Below are 15,473 nucleotides of genomic sequence, written 5' to 3'. Positions count from 1 at the left end.
TTTTTGGACCCGGATTTTTTATGAAACCCCCAAAAAGTCAAAAAAGGCCCATTATGGGGGTCAACAAAATTGTTTCCAAATTATAGCTGACACTCTTACCTTTCCAAAATGCTACAATTTGTGCCAGTACCTTTACTGAGTCAGGAGATATGGGTCTTTCCATCCGCATAACCCGATTCTAACCAGTTGATTAAAACTATGTTTTCAATATCGGATAATTGGATCCGGGTATAGTCGGGGTCTTGAACCCAGACTTTCGGGTCAAAATTCTGGGGTCCCAGGTCCGTCCCCCAAGAAAAAAATAGTTTCCCGGGACATACCTACCACTGGAAAAAATTTCGAAAAAATTGAAGAGTTTTTACTAAACTAGAGTTAAGCCTTTTATTCAAATGTCGGAAATAGCATGAAATTTTAGAATAAGCTTAGATTTATTCGAATTGGTCATCTTTGGCACGAATTATGGCCTTTAAACGGTCAATGAAACCCTCACACGCTGCCCGAATGTTGCTCCGCGATATTTTGGCCCATTCCCGGCGAAGCGCTTGCTTGAGGTGATCGACACTTTGGTATTTTTTAGTGCCAAACTTGCTTTCCAAAATACTCCAGACACAAAAGTCCAACGGATTGGTATCCGGAGATTTTGGTGGCCATTGTGCGCTGAAGAAGAAATGAAGCGAAAAACCAGATTTTGTAACCATTCTTGGGCGGCGCGAGCTGAGTGCGATAGTGCTGAGTACTGATGGAATGTCCAAGGTTTGCGATCAAAATGTTTGCATGCCCAAGGCTTTAATACACCCTCCAGAATACTTTCGCGATAGTATTCGGCATTTATTCTGATGACACGGTCGATAAATACGAGCGGAGAGCGACCACCGGCTGTTATGGCGGCCCACACCAGGCGCTGGTCGCCAACCGAAGTTGCACATTTTAAGGTGACCTCTCTGGTAAGTAAACACGATCATTTTGTTTGTTTACAAACTGCTGGACAACGAATGTTTTCTCCCTTATCGGAGAAAACCAAATTCGACAGTTCACCACTTTCGGACAAGCAAACCAACTCTTTAGCTCTTTTGAGTCTATTTTCTATTCTTTCTGTTCTGAGGTGTAAGTTCTTGCACTTTTTGGAATTTCAATGGCTTTATCCCGAGCTCAATTTTCAATATTTGCCGAATGGGATATTGCGATATATTCAGCTCACGAAAATTGTTAGCTTTTAAGTACTTCCCAAAAATTTTTTGAAAATATTTTGTTTTTATTTTTCGAAAGACTCAAATCAATCGCGTTTGAGCAAACAAATTGTCCGATCTCACCGATTGAATGACTTTTATTGGATTTCTACCAAATATCACCAAGCCTACTAAATTCCACTCATTGTAGGCTTCTGTACCACAGGTATTTCATTGCATTTACCATTGTTGTACGATTTATCGTATGTCTTTTTCATATTCATCACATCTAACTACTAAATGCATACAACCCTGACAGATGGCTGTGAGTAATCGATTACTCCGTATTGCACACTCTCCCAGCTCACAACACTGACGAGCATTATTAGCAGACTTTTTTTTTGGCACAGACATATTTCAAGAAAATTGGGAAGATATTATTTTACTCTGCAGGCAAAAAAATAAAGAAAAGTTATTAAAAAATTGAGGAAAATGTACCCAGCAAACTTTGCCACATGTTGGTGATACAAAACAGTGTGGAAATTCTCTCTTTGTCAACGTGAAAGAGGCGAGAAGTCAAAAGGTCGCAACGAAGAAAATTTCTCCACACGAAATCATTGTCAGCTGCGTGCAGTCAATATACCAAACACGTTAATTTTTGTTTAAACAAAACGGAAAAAAGTTGTAATTTGTGGGAATCGGACATATAAAAAGGTAATAAATTCGTGTGAATATGATTTGAATATATTTTTTAAAGTATTTATGTTCCACAGGCTCCAAAATGATGGATGTCTCCCAGCCCCCGCCTCAGTTGACGGCGCCCTCACATTTAGCCACCAACATCAGTGTACCACCTCCCATGCCAGGTTCACATGGCCACTATCGACCTCACTATCATCACGGACATCATGGTAATCCCAATAAACCCTATTTTAAATCGTTTGGAGGCGGTGGCTTTCAGCGGCCACATCAAATGACCCAAGACGATTTCGATGGCAAACGTTTGCGTAAAAGTGTTATGCGTAAGACTGTTGATTACAATGCCTCCATTGTCAAGAAATTGGATGTAAGTTTGTTGTGTGATTTATGGTCTGTTTAACGACGATGGAAGAAGGGTAGAATCGATACTTAATCGGAATTAAGAAAAAACATTTTAAATTGAGGAGAATTACATTTTGGAAAAGTAGATCTTTTACAGAGGAAAAAAATAATGATATGTGATCAGGATCATAGGGACCTGCAGGATTATTAGGATTCTAAGAACTGTTGTTATGAGACGAAATAAATTACTTTCTGTGTTAAAAGGGGGGATTTTTAAAAGCGGTCTAGCTCCACATAATTTGATTATATGTAACAAGTGAAGTGAGTGAATTCCTTCAGATATTTGGCCAGAAATCCAAGAATGATACCTATGGACAAACTCTTTAAAAAAGACTTGGAGTCTTGGGATTATAAGGCCATTTTTGAAAGTAAGTTGCATCGCCTTATCTGGAAATCAAGGGGTTCTCATTTATACCTATAATTTCGTAGTCGTTTCTAAAAGCTATTAAAAATGTATGAAACTGTGGGAAACTGATTCGCAGAGGGCCGTAAACTTGCCTTGAAGGTTTTCAAGATCCAGGACCGAGAATGCAAAGTAGAATATTTAATAATACACTGTTAGATTGTGAAAAATATTTTTTACAAGAACGATTAGAGCTAAAAGTGTATAAATTTTTAAATAACGATTTCTCGGAAAGATAAATTCTAGATTTTTTGCTATCAAGGTCCACATCTCGGAAAGTGTTACAATTATCTTATGGTTGCAGATAAAAGGATTTAAAATTGATCTAAGCAAAAGTGTTTATTTGTTTTGCTTTTTTAGGAACCTTGCTTTGAGTAATTTCCTCCATTGTAAAACAGACCATTAGTTTTTTGAAAATATTTAAAATATTAACGTAATAAATTTTTCCATTTCCTCTCACTAGGCACGCCTCTGGCAGCGAGACCATAGAGATCGCTTTGCATTGCAACCGGAAAGTATATACGTACCGGAATTACTACCACCTTCCAGTTATCTGGATAATCCCTCCAATGCTGTAACCACAAGATTTGTCAAGACTGCCACAAATAAAATGAGATGTCCCATATTTACATTGGCATGGACACCAGAAGGTCGCCGTTTAGTTACCGGTGCCAGTTCGGGTGAATTTACCCTATGGAATGGTTTAACATTTAATTTTGAGACTATTTTACAAGTAAGTTGGAAAGAGATGGGTGCAATATACGGGGTTGTGGAGTTGATATTGCTTAGAAGCTGACACATGTGGTCAATTTGTAATAACATAGATTTGATGGTTTCTAATTGGGAGGAGAAGTGATATATGTCATGGAATCGAAAATCTTTTCCTCAGATGATGGGTTGCTAACTTTATTGCTATGTTGTTTTATGGCAGAGTGGAAAATGACTCATAGCTTTTAGTTGAAAGCTGATTTTAATTCAAATTTCAAAAAACGACGTTTTCTTTTGCCCCAGAATGCATTTAATTCTCAGCTACCACTACGTTCTGAGAAAAGAGGATGTTTCGCCAGAGAATGCATCATAAGTATGCTGTTTTCTAGCCTCTGAGCACCGAATTTTCCTTATCCTCGGGAAAGCTAATTGGGCTGGATTTACAGGATTCTTCAATCAACCGATAGAACCGTTCTAATCTTCTTAAGTTGATGGATTTTTCGAGATGTCAATCCCATCAAATACACGAAGTGATACCAAGCTAAGCGAATTTTCGAAACTTTGTAGGTTTGGCGAAGCTTTTTGGAAAGGTTAGAATATAAGCTATAATTTGGATTACCCGGAATCAGAGAGCAAATAACTACCTCTGGAAACAATTCAAAAAAATCAGAGAATTTTTACTAAAGGAGAGTTGTAGAAAATTGTATAGGTCTTTTCTATCTTTCAAAGGCCCTACAACGTATGTTATCTATATAAAGCCTTTTTTTTAAAAAAGAACTCTAGATGGTTTTCTATCAGAAAAAATATTTTTAAAAAGTCAGAGTTGATCAAGGAGCATAAATAGAAAAGGTAGCTAGACCATCTAAAGTTTTGCAACATTAGTGCCGATATGAGCAAATTGTTGGACCTCTCTAGAACCCTGAGACAGGAAATGATATGACATCTGTCTAGTTTGACGGAGTAACGACGACTGACCCCATGAGGTGCGCCAATTATTTTAACGTCGCATCAGAAATCTGGTCGCCTGGTAGATATCACCACATTGGTGGTACAAGTGTTAGGCTCGGACATCACTTCATTGGTAATGTGAATGAGTTCATTACCAAAGGCCCCAATCTGTCGCTAACCACTCACATAGCTTACTGAAGCCAGGAGGGACAAAAGTACATTCGAATAATACGGGCTTAGAAGCGAGGACTCACCCCCAAAAACAAAAATAGCTATCAATGTTCTGGACATTAAATTAGGTTCGCGATACTCTCACACATTAGTTGAGGACTCAACAAGAAATGGCTGAGCCACTGAATGTTGTTGATAGCTGTTGACTTGTAAAAACATTTTATTCTGTACACTTCAATGTTTCAAATTTTGGATTATCGATCGCCAGAAATCACAATCAACACCATATTAATATGGCCCAGGCAAGTCTCTGCTATGTGGCCTTTCTCACCTTTTATAACACGAAAAGTAGGTCTACTGTTAGCTAAGTGACACGGTGTGGTCTGTAAAGATTTGTGTCGCTTATCAGCGCAACAATATGTTTTCGTTGCAACATTCAATGCATCATATGGTGGGTAGAATGAACTTACCCATTTAGGCTACCCGATATAAAGAGTGAGGGAAGTCCAAAATTATACGAAGAAGCCCCGAAATTAATAAGCTTATCCGATAGGTCCGAGAGTATTCACATTAATCAAAGCCACTAAAGTCACAAAGTCAATACAATAATATTAATTAATACAAAATTAATGACGTCCTTGAACTCCACCTCTTTATCCATCGCAACTGAAGCTAACCGATTGCCTAGAAAAATGGTATAGTTTTGCCTTAACTATGTTCAGGCAGGATGGTGCAGCCTTCTCAATTCATACTGGACATTGAACTCATTACAGAAAAGATCTACCGGAAATATTTCAATTTTAAAACCTGATTAGCAGAACCAACCCAACAAGAAAAACTCTGCTACAACGGTGGGCTAGTAATCCAGTGGAAACATTTTGGATGCTAATAATTAAAATATCATCGCATACGACAAAAAGCGATGCGACTTCGTCTAACACAGGTGATTGCTGATGGACTGTAGCGGAACAATACAATAGGTATATTGGGTAGCTGCAAACTAAATAAGCTGTGGCAGATCAGACTTGCTGACTGGTGGGAGGGTTCTGATTTAAATTATCCATCCAAAGATCTCCTTACTGATGAGACGAATGACTCCACACACTGCGTAAGTTGTCGTACTTCTAAGAAGCGCATCTTGGAGTGACGAAATTTGAGGGGTGGCTAAGATGCTAGATCAGCTTCGTCTATGCCATAATAACCATTAGTAAAAACGGATTATTGTGTTTTTCCCCCAAAAGAACAGACCAATGTCAAAATGGGGTTAAAGGAAAAAAAAAAACATCCGTTACGGGATCTAAATAACCCAGTGCCGTCGACGAGTGTTGCTGCGATCGCAACCCATGTATCGTCGATATCCAATTATTATAATCAGTCATAGATGCCATACAAAATTACAGTTTCAATGCCGTCCTAGGAGTCCACTCCTCTTCCATTGCAGCTGAAGAAGGTCATCTGTCTAGAAATACAAGGGTAGTATTGGCACAATTACGTCCAGGATGGGGTGCAGTCGTCTTAATTCGTTTTGGCCATGAATTGATGAAGATATGCGAGATGTATGCCCAGTTTGTGGTCAGGCCCGCAAAATATGCTCCATCTCTTTAATTGTACTGCCAAAACCACCCCACTCACTGCGAAAATAGCCAAATTTTTAAACCATATTTATATTTTAACATATTTTTCCAACAGAAGTAAGATTTTCGATATATTTTCGCACAGAAAAAAAATTGTTTCAAATCCTAAATACTATTTTGAGATAATATCTTTAAGTCGTTGAAGCTATTGGTTACTGGGAAATGTTCTTGTCATATGGGTTTAAAGATATATAACTTTTTTTGACTCCGCAACCCTGAACCTATTTATTTTGAATATAATCTAACACATCTGAACATGACTTATTCATACTTTTCCACCATCCTAGGCCCACGACACATCGGTGCGAACAATGGTATGGTCTCACAACGACAGCTGGATGGTGACCGGTGATCATGCAGGCTATGTCAAATACTGGCAATCAAATATGAACAATGTGAAAATGTTCCAGGCCCACAAGGAAGCAATTAGGGGAATAAGGTATAGCTTAAAATCATTAATTATTTTTCTCTATTCATTATTTTATTGCATTCTCTTAAATGTGTTTACCAAACCAACAACAAGAACAATAAAAATAAAAGCAACGCTTAGGGATCTTGTGTAGTAGGTTTTTACAAATAAAGAAAAGTTGAAATAAAAGAACTGAAAAAAAAAAAACACAAATTATAGGTTAGGTAGGTCTCTGGTATTGGTTGAGCGCGTTTTGGTCTTGCTTGAAATAAATAAAGTTTTCCAATTGAAAAAAGGCAAAGCCTCTGAAACGCCTCCAATTACCAGTTGTTATGCTCGTTTTTTTTAGTCTGTACAAAAATAAAACTGTGATATTTTTTTTTCTCAAAACTTTGATCAATCAAATAAAAAGCCAAAGACTGTTTTTATATTCATAACTATTCACAAAAAAAAAACAACAACACATTATAATATTTAACAAATTTAATAATAACAATAAAAATTAAAAGATTTTCTTTGAAAAAAAAAAACTTCAAAACTAAACGTTTTTGATTTGTTTGAATTGAAATACGGTTGGTTTGCCTGTTTGTCCATTCCTTTTTTTTTTCTATCAGTGACTTGAAAATGAAATAAAAGAAGCATTTAAACATTTGCCTTTCCCACACAGTATTCTTCTTAGCCAGCTATCCGCATACACACACACAAACACAACCACCTGAGGGAGCTTAACTATTTCGAAAACAAAAAGAAATATATATTTCAATCTCTTGCTACACTCCATTCAAAGAGAAGGCAGAGGAGGAGGGTTCGGCGCATGTGGACGTATTATTATTTTAGTTAATTTTTAATTTTGTTTTTTTTTTTTTTTTGCTTGGGTGGCATAAGTAATTATGCGTCCAAACCCGGGGCTATGGATTTATCATGAAACACTTCATTAAAAAAAAATAAATAAAAATGACTTTAAAGTGCTTTTTTTTTTCCAAATACAAACTTCCTATTTAACTTCACAACTTTTGGAACTTGACAAAGGTACGAAGTTATAAAAATCGCTGGATTTATTACTTAGACACAGATTATTAAATTTAATTTTCATTTTACGGCTTTACCAGCTTCTAAGAAATCTAGATATTTTCCTACCGATTTCCCATTAAAAAAGTGAAACAAAATCTATCCAATTTTTCCTTTTTGACATGAAGTCGCCCCTCTTTATATATGAATTTATGATAATCCATTCAGTTTTTGAATAGAGCTCCCCAAACTTCTAGCATTTCTAGGGAGAATTTTCAATAAAATATATATATTTTTTTAAATAGCATTCTCCCTTCGTGGGAACTGACCCGAAGACCTGTTATCCCCTGCAAAGAGGATAAATCCTTATTGAGTGTGGTGGTGGTGTAACATATGGTCGGCTTCGGTCGACTATGGCATTTATTATTATTTTTTTTTAAATATAAAAAAAATCTTAATTTAGGTCTCCCCTTTCCCTTGATGTGATTCTCCCAATGTAAATAAAGAATTTTCTTTCAAAAACAAAACAGCAAGGCTTTGGCATTTTTATTATAACCAATTGAAAGTATTGAATGATAAATAAAACTGTCCTAAACCATTATTTTTTTTTTTTTTTGTCTTAAAATATCTCTTCTTAATAAACATTTTATTTCCTTTCTCCACGTTCATGTTATTCGCTCGCTCGCTCGCTCGCAATACAACCAAATAAAATAAAAAAAAAACTTTAACGATGTCATCGTGTTCTTGTCTCTCGGTTGCTTGCACCTTGTACCACAAACTTTTAAAAATGTTGAAAAAATTAAAAAAAAATAAAACAAATTTGGTGGATACATCGTTGTTTTTGTGCACTTTTGTCTGCTGCCGGCGATTTCCTGTGTTGTACGGAACATGTAACAAACAAATTCTACAGCTTCAGTCCGACGGATAGTAAATTTGTGAGCTGTAGTGATGATGGTACACTGCGTATTTTTGATTTTCTACGATGCCAAGAGGAGAAAGTTTTAAGGGGTAAGTACATAATAGTCTTCAAACACCTTTTTTTTTAATTGGGATCTATTCGAAGTTTATTTTTATACCCCCCCACCATAGTATGGAAGTTTGTCATTCGGTTTGTAACACCTCGAAATGTACATTTTAGACCCACAAAGTATATATACTTATACTTGTTCAGCATAAAATTCTATGTCGATTTAGCGATTCCCGATATTCGGTATTTTTGATGATTTTAGCGACATTATTCACCGGAAATATTTCAATTTTGGGTTTTTGAAGTTCGTAATGGATACTGGATACAGCCTATGACAAAAAATTGTCTGTGCTAGTCCAGGTTTTACAACTCCCATGGTTGCTCCCTATATTCGGAATTTTGATGTTTTGAGCTATATTATAAACAGATTTTTTTTTCAAGTTTCGCATTTGAATGCTGTAGTGACTTATGACAAAAGTTATCTATCCGTAATCTAACAGCTACATTCGGTATTTTTAAGATTTTAAAAGAATTTTTAACGGATTTTATTGTTTTTGAGAATTGCCAAATTCGTTCCAAATGGTGGAGGGTATTCAAAGTTCGGCCCGGCCTAACTTACAGATTCTTTACTTGTTTCAATTGAAATCGTTTTGGAGAATGGAGTTAAAATGATCGCTTCTGACCTTTAATTTCATATAAATATTGACACAAACCAAGATTGAACAATATCGGGCGGGCAATTAATTATATAAGAAGACTGACAAGTGCCCGCTACTTTGTCAGCGAAAAGTCCACCTTAAAAAATTTTAAATTCGTTCCAACAGTTCGTGCTTATGCCTTTCCAGTATTCAATTCACGATTCGTTCACAATTTGTTCAGTTTGGCAAACATTTTTAACCACAGCTTCATACTTCGTATAAACCCGTGTCCAAGTTTTTCCGGCTAAAACCAAAAGTTGCCTCAATATCAAATTTCAGAATTTCAACTCTATCCCTTCGCCCAAGAAACAAATTTAGTAACATCTCGCTATCCTAGAGACCATCAGTGACCCAAATTGAGTAATTTACGTGCAATTATAGTACGCATTGGCAAAACCACACAAAGTGTCAAAATTTTGAATATAAATGGAGCTCATAAATCGCGAACAAAAAAAAAAACCAAAACGATCATAAATTCGAAATATACATCCGGTTCTCTTCATATTTTACATACCCATTATTACTACAAACACAAGATCTGCTGTGAAAATGGGATATATCGGACCATAGGGCTCAAGATTTTGAAAAACAAATCGCTCAAAGAAAGCGAAATAAGCATCCAACTCTCTTCAAATTTCGCACATACAAACATTTTTGCTAACACAAGATCTGTTGTGAAAGTGATAAACAGGGTGAGATAAAAAAAACTGCAACAAAGTCAGACGCCATAATTTTTACATTTTTTATACCCTGCACCACAAGGTGGTCAGGGTATTATGTCTTTGTGCATTTGTTTGTAACAGGCAAAAGGAAACGAGATAGACCCATAGTTCCTTTTGATGATCTGCATAGAATCACATTCTGAGTCGATTTATGCATGTCCGCCCGTCCGTCTGTCCGTCTGTCCATGTATTTTTGTAAACAAAGTACAGTTCGCATTTATTGCCCTATCCAGATGAAATTTTGCACAAATCATTTGTTTGGTACAAGGACGAACCCTATTGAAATTGGAGATAATCGGTCAAAATTTAGATATTGCTCCCATATATATCTTCGTCCGATTTGCCTTTTATTGTGCACCAAACTTGTAATATCAGCCCGAATTGTATGGAATTTTGCATATACACCCAAATTAGGCCTGAAAATATGTGTGCCAAATTTGATCGATATAGCTATAGCTCCCATATATATTGTTAATCAGATTTGTTATTTTTGTCCTCCGCAGCTGTTATATGCACTCTGTATTTGGCGAAATATATCAAATACAGCTCAGAAATACATTTGCTAAATTTTATCGAGATCGGTTCAGATTTGGATATAGCTCCCATATATAACTTCGTCCGATTTACCTTTAATTGTGCACCAAACGTCTAATATGAAATTTGGCACTAACGACTGAATTGAGTCTAGAAGCTAGTATGTCAAATTTGGTGAAGATCGGTTCAGATATAGCTATAGCTCCTATATATACTGTTCATGCGATTTGTCATATTTGTTACCCACAGCTGTAATATGCACTCCGTAACAACGATATGCAGGGAAATATATCAAATGCAGCTCAGAAATATATTTGCCAAATTTTATCGAGATCGGTTCCGATTTGGATATAGCTCCCATATATATCTTTATCCGATTTCAAATTAATTGTGCACCAAATAGGCAATACAAGTCCGAAGGTAAAAGATACCAATGCTCCGGCATATTTAGTCCTTTGAACTTTAAATTATAATTATAATCATAGCGTGTATGATTGAATTCTCTCATAAAAATGTTTAATTGTTATGCGCAGCTCTACTAAATTAGCAAAGTGGTGTAGGGTATCATAAAGTCGGCCCCGCCCGACTTTAAGTCTTTCTTTACTGGTTTTTTAAATATTATTGAATAAAATTTTGGCTCATTCCCGGAGAAGTACTTGCTTGAGGTGGTCGACACTTTGGTATTTTTTGTGCCAACCTTGCTTTCCAAAATACTCCAGACACAATAGTCTAACGGATTGGTATGGGTGGCGCGTGCTGAGTGCGATGGTTCTGAGTCCTGTTGGAATGTCCAAGGTCGGCGGCCAAAATGTGTGTAATACACCCTCCAGAATATTTTCGGGATAATATTTATTCTGATGCCAAGGTCGATTAATACGAGCGTAGAGCGACCATCGGCTGTTATGGCGGGCGGCCCACGCCATCTCCATGGCCGGCGCTTGAGTTGGTGGCCAACCGAAGGTGCACTCTTTGACAAGTAAAAACGATCATTCTGTTTGTTTACAAACGGAGAAAACCAAATTCTGCAGTTCACCACTTTCGGCCGAGCGAAGCAGTCTTTTTCTAAGTTCTTGCACTTTTTGGAATTTCAATGGCTTTACCCCGAACTCATTTTTCAATATTTGCCGAATGGAATATTGCGATATGTTCAGCTCACGAGCCATTTTTCGGACACTGCGACGCGGGTTTCGATCAAGTCGCTTCTTCACTTTTCGAACTATTTCTGCTGATGTTACTGTTTTTTGCAATGGTACGAGACAAAAAAGATTTATTCACATTTTAATGCTGAAGTGCTCTGATGATAGCCACTTGTAGTTTTCCAGACAAATATAAAAAAATCACACTATCACGCTTGAATTCCATCACGAATAACTTTTTCCCTGGAAAAAAATCACACCAAAATGCTTTTGAACGCTTGTAAACAATATAATGAGTTGTCACTGGAATAATTTTAACAGCTGTCGGACGATTGGCTTAGAAATGACAGCAGTCTGAATTTGGTTGCAGTTATTTCTTCTCACCCTGTAAAGAGTTTTCAAACACACTTTGGTGCATCTATCCTGGACTCTCACGTTTTTCAGAATTTTAGCTCAATCAGTTTTTCCAATACAAAGTATAAACTTCCAATATGGACAGAAATATTTGAATGCAAAAATTTTAAAAAAGTCAAATATGGATTTCTCGCTACATTTTCGACTTTCTAAATATTTTGTGGTCTGTGGTCCAAGAATATAAAAGTTATTACTAAGATTTTCGATATCGAAAAATATTGCAAAAATAGTAGAATCTTGTAGGTTCTGGAACAGAGCAATGATGGCCCAAGTTTAAACAACATAGGGTTCTCCCTTCGCTAAGTAGGAGGTTTTGAGGTTTTTTTCGAAATGCTTAAATATTTGTGGGGAAGATACCAAAGAGAGTGGGTCAAGATATTCATTTTAACACAAGATCTTATAAATACAAAAATATTGAGAAGTTTTGAATTTTGAATAAAATCAGATGTATTGTTCCCACTTTCAAAATTTGACCTATTGTGGGAGATGTTCAGGAATGAATCATCTAATGTTACTTCCATATTGACGCACGAAAATAACATACAATTTCGTTAAATTACTCTAAAAAGGATTGAATATTTTCTCAATTGTCCGCGTGGCAGGTAGCACCGTCCTGTTGAAAGCAATTGTTGCCAATATCCTCCTCTTCAATTTTTGTGTTCAAAAATTCATTCAGCATGGTTCGATAACGATCTCCATTGACTGTTAAGACTTTTCAATGTATGCCTCAAGATCAATATGATTCTGAAAATATGATTTTGTTGTGCAATATCGACATCTTTTGTGAGAGTGGATCGAAAATGTCAAAGGACGGACAACCGCAACAGATTAGTAAAATGCAAAAAGCGTGCGAACTTTTTTAATATTTGAAAACCTGCCCTTCTTTCGAAAATGTCCGAAGATGTAAGAGTGGACGTTTTTACAAAAAATAGCATTTTTAGTGAGAATCTTCCATTTAAATTTATTTCATTCAATAGCATAGCATAGCCTAAAATTTCACATTCTTCATTTCGCAGGTCATGGTGCCGATGTCAAGTGTGTCCATTGGCATCCACAAAAAGGTCTGATTGTGTCCGGCAGTAAAGATAATCAGCAACCGATAAAGTTATGGGATCCCAAAAGTGGTACAGCTTTGGCTACGCTGTAAGTCCTCAAGCTACGCAATCAAATTTCCATTATTTTAAACATATACTCTTCTCTTCCAGGCATGCCCACAAATCGACTGTGATGGACTTGAAATGGAATGATAATGGAAATTGGTTAATAACCGCTTCGAGAGATCATTTGCTCAAACTGTTCGATATACGCAATCTAAAGGAAGAGGCCCAGGTCTTTCGTGGCCACAAAAAGGAAGCCAGTTCCGTGTCATGGCATCCAATACATGAGGGTCTGTTTTGTTCGGGTGGTTCAGATGGGTCCATATTGTTTTGGAATGTGGGGTGAGTTTGAAAAAAAATAACCAAAAAAAAACTGAAGTAATTTTCCGTTTATTTAGGACCGACAAAGAAATTGGCTGTGTTGAGACTGCCCATGACAGCATTGTCTGGACGTTGGCCTGGCATCCGTTGGGTCACATCTTGTGTTCCGGCTCCAATGATCACACAATTAAATTCTGGACCCGAAATCGTCCGGGCGATTTGATGAGAGACAAATACAATTTGAATACTCTACCTGCCAGTTTAGCTGCCTTGGATGATGGCGAATACGATGATGCCATTATACCGGGCATGGGCCCAGAGGACAAGGTAGAATTCACCGAAAGTCTGACCGCGGATAAAGGTTTTATACCCGGTCTCGATTTGGATCCATCGAAGAATTCAAATCGTGAAGCGGAAAAGAAGGTGCCCTACAGCAAGCCCATACCACGTAACTTCCAGGCCCAATGGGCGGGAACAAGGCGGCCCGACGACATGGATGATGATGCGTTTAGCGTGCGCGATCGCAGACAACAGGATAAGGGTGATTTGTCACCGCAACAGATCAGTGAAAATGCCATTGAAGGCATGTTGGCGAGTGGCGTATTGACCACAATGGATCCTCAGGCCATTGTGGGCATCTTGGTGTACGGACGTTTCATACGGGTCCATCCGGATTCAAGACTTATGTTGGCCGTACGCCAGGGACCGGATTATCTAAATAATTACATCGATGCCGGCAAATTGGAGGAGCTGAGAGACGTTGTACCGGCCAGAGATCGTTCGAGATCTATGTCACCCACGTTGGAGGGTCGCGAGAGTTCACCACCCTCGAAGAAAAGTCGTTTTGAGCCGAGACAACATAATCCCCAAGCGGTGTTTGTTAAAGAGTTGTTGAGTCTAAAGAAACCTTTCCTGCCATGTTTGTTGAATTTGAAATCCCAGCCGCCAGCGGAACGTATGACAGATTCGCCGCAACCCAATAACAACAATAACAATAGTTTTCAATCACCATCACCGGGACCATGGGCGAATAACTCGGGTGGTCCCTGGTCCAGTGGGCCAAATCAAAATGGCTTTAACAACAACAACAATAATAATAATGAGAAAAATAGTGACATGTTTTCCAATCCGCAGAACAACTCCAATAACAAATCGAATTCCAATAATGGCAACAACCAAAATAATTCAAATAATAGACGCAATCGACGTAATAATCGTGGTAATGATGGCGGAGGTGGTGGTGGTGGTGGCGGCGGCGGCGGAGGTCGCAATCGTGGCCGTAACAATCGACGTTTTTAAGAGAACTTCCTCTCCATCTTCCTGGGAACTAAACGAGAAAAACCCACAGCGCCCACTGCTATTGAAAATAGTGAAACAAATTTTATAAAAACTAAAATAATTTGGTATTTAATTTGAAATCTAAGTACATATTAAGCTTTGAATTAATTTTTTAATAACAGCAACAACAACAATTAAATCAGTAGAAACCCATTTTTATTTCCATTTAAATTGCAATGTATATTTCATTATTTTGTTGTGTTTTTTTTTTTCTCATTTTCTTAAATCAACTGCACGTCATTATGATTGTAAAGAATTTTATTTTTATTAACAATTTTTTTTATAGCACAGCAAAAAAAAAACACCTACATACATGCCTACCCAACTTCTGCCTATTCCCTCCACAATTCCCCTTTCCACAATTCTTACTTTATCTTCTCTTTTTGTGTAATTTTTAAGCTAGATCTTATAAAACAAAAATATGTCTAAATATAAATATTAAAACAAAACTTGAAAAAAAATAAGAAGAGAAAAAACAAAAAACAAACAAACAGAAAAAATCTCCTGTAATAACTTTAAAAAAAGAGAGAAGAAGAAAAAATAATTAATATAAAACAAACTTAAAATAAGGTACAAAAAAAATGCGATTTGCTTTTTCCGGTGCGGCAACATGCAAAGTATTGAAAGTTCCATCAGGAAATCGGTCACCAGAGGCGGAGTGGGGGGTCTCAAATATGCAATCGGCCCAATTACGGTTG

At 37.1% G+C, this 15,473-nt stretch overlaps 1 protein-coding gene across 1 annotated transcript; it reads left to right on the top strand.

The window, feature by feature from the left end:
* The first annotated feature begins 1,539 nt into the window (after nucleotides 1–1,539).
* On the top strand, nucleotides 1,540–15,353 carry LOC101892448 (pre-mRNA 3' end processing protein WDR33). The gene is made up of 8 exons (XM_005184676.4): nucleotides 1,540–1,880; nucleotides 1,940–2,232; nucleotides 3,134–3,403; nucleotides 6,419–6,570; nucleotides 8,459–8,556; nucleotides 13,036–13,162; nucleotides 13,225–13,458; nucleotides 13,515–15,353. Exons 2-8 carry the CDS (start codon nucleotides 1,948–1,950, stop codon nucleotides 14,734–14,736), a joined length of 2,388 nt encoding a protein of 795 aa, XP_005184733.1. The 5' UTR covers nucleotides 1,540–1,880; nucleotides 1,940–1,947; the 3' UTR covers nucleotides 14,737–15,353.
* The last annotated feature ends 120 nt before the right edge of the window (nucleotides 15,354–15,473 follow it).

Source organism: Musca domestica, unplaced genomic scaffold (assembly GCF_030504385.1).
Source record: "Musca domestica strain aabys unplaced genomic scaffold, Musca_domestica.polishedcontigs.V.1.1 76, whole genome shotgun sequence".
Taxonomy (NCBI): domain Eukaryota; kingdom Metazoa; phylum Arthropoda; class Insecta; order Diptera; family Muscidae; genus Musca; species Musca domestica.
The sequence above is the reverse complement of the archived record's forward strand: the minus strand, read 5'-3'. Positions and strand labels throughout refer to the sequence as shown.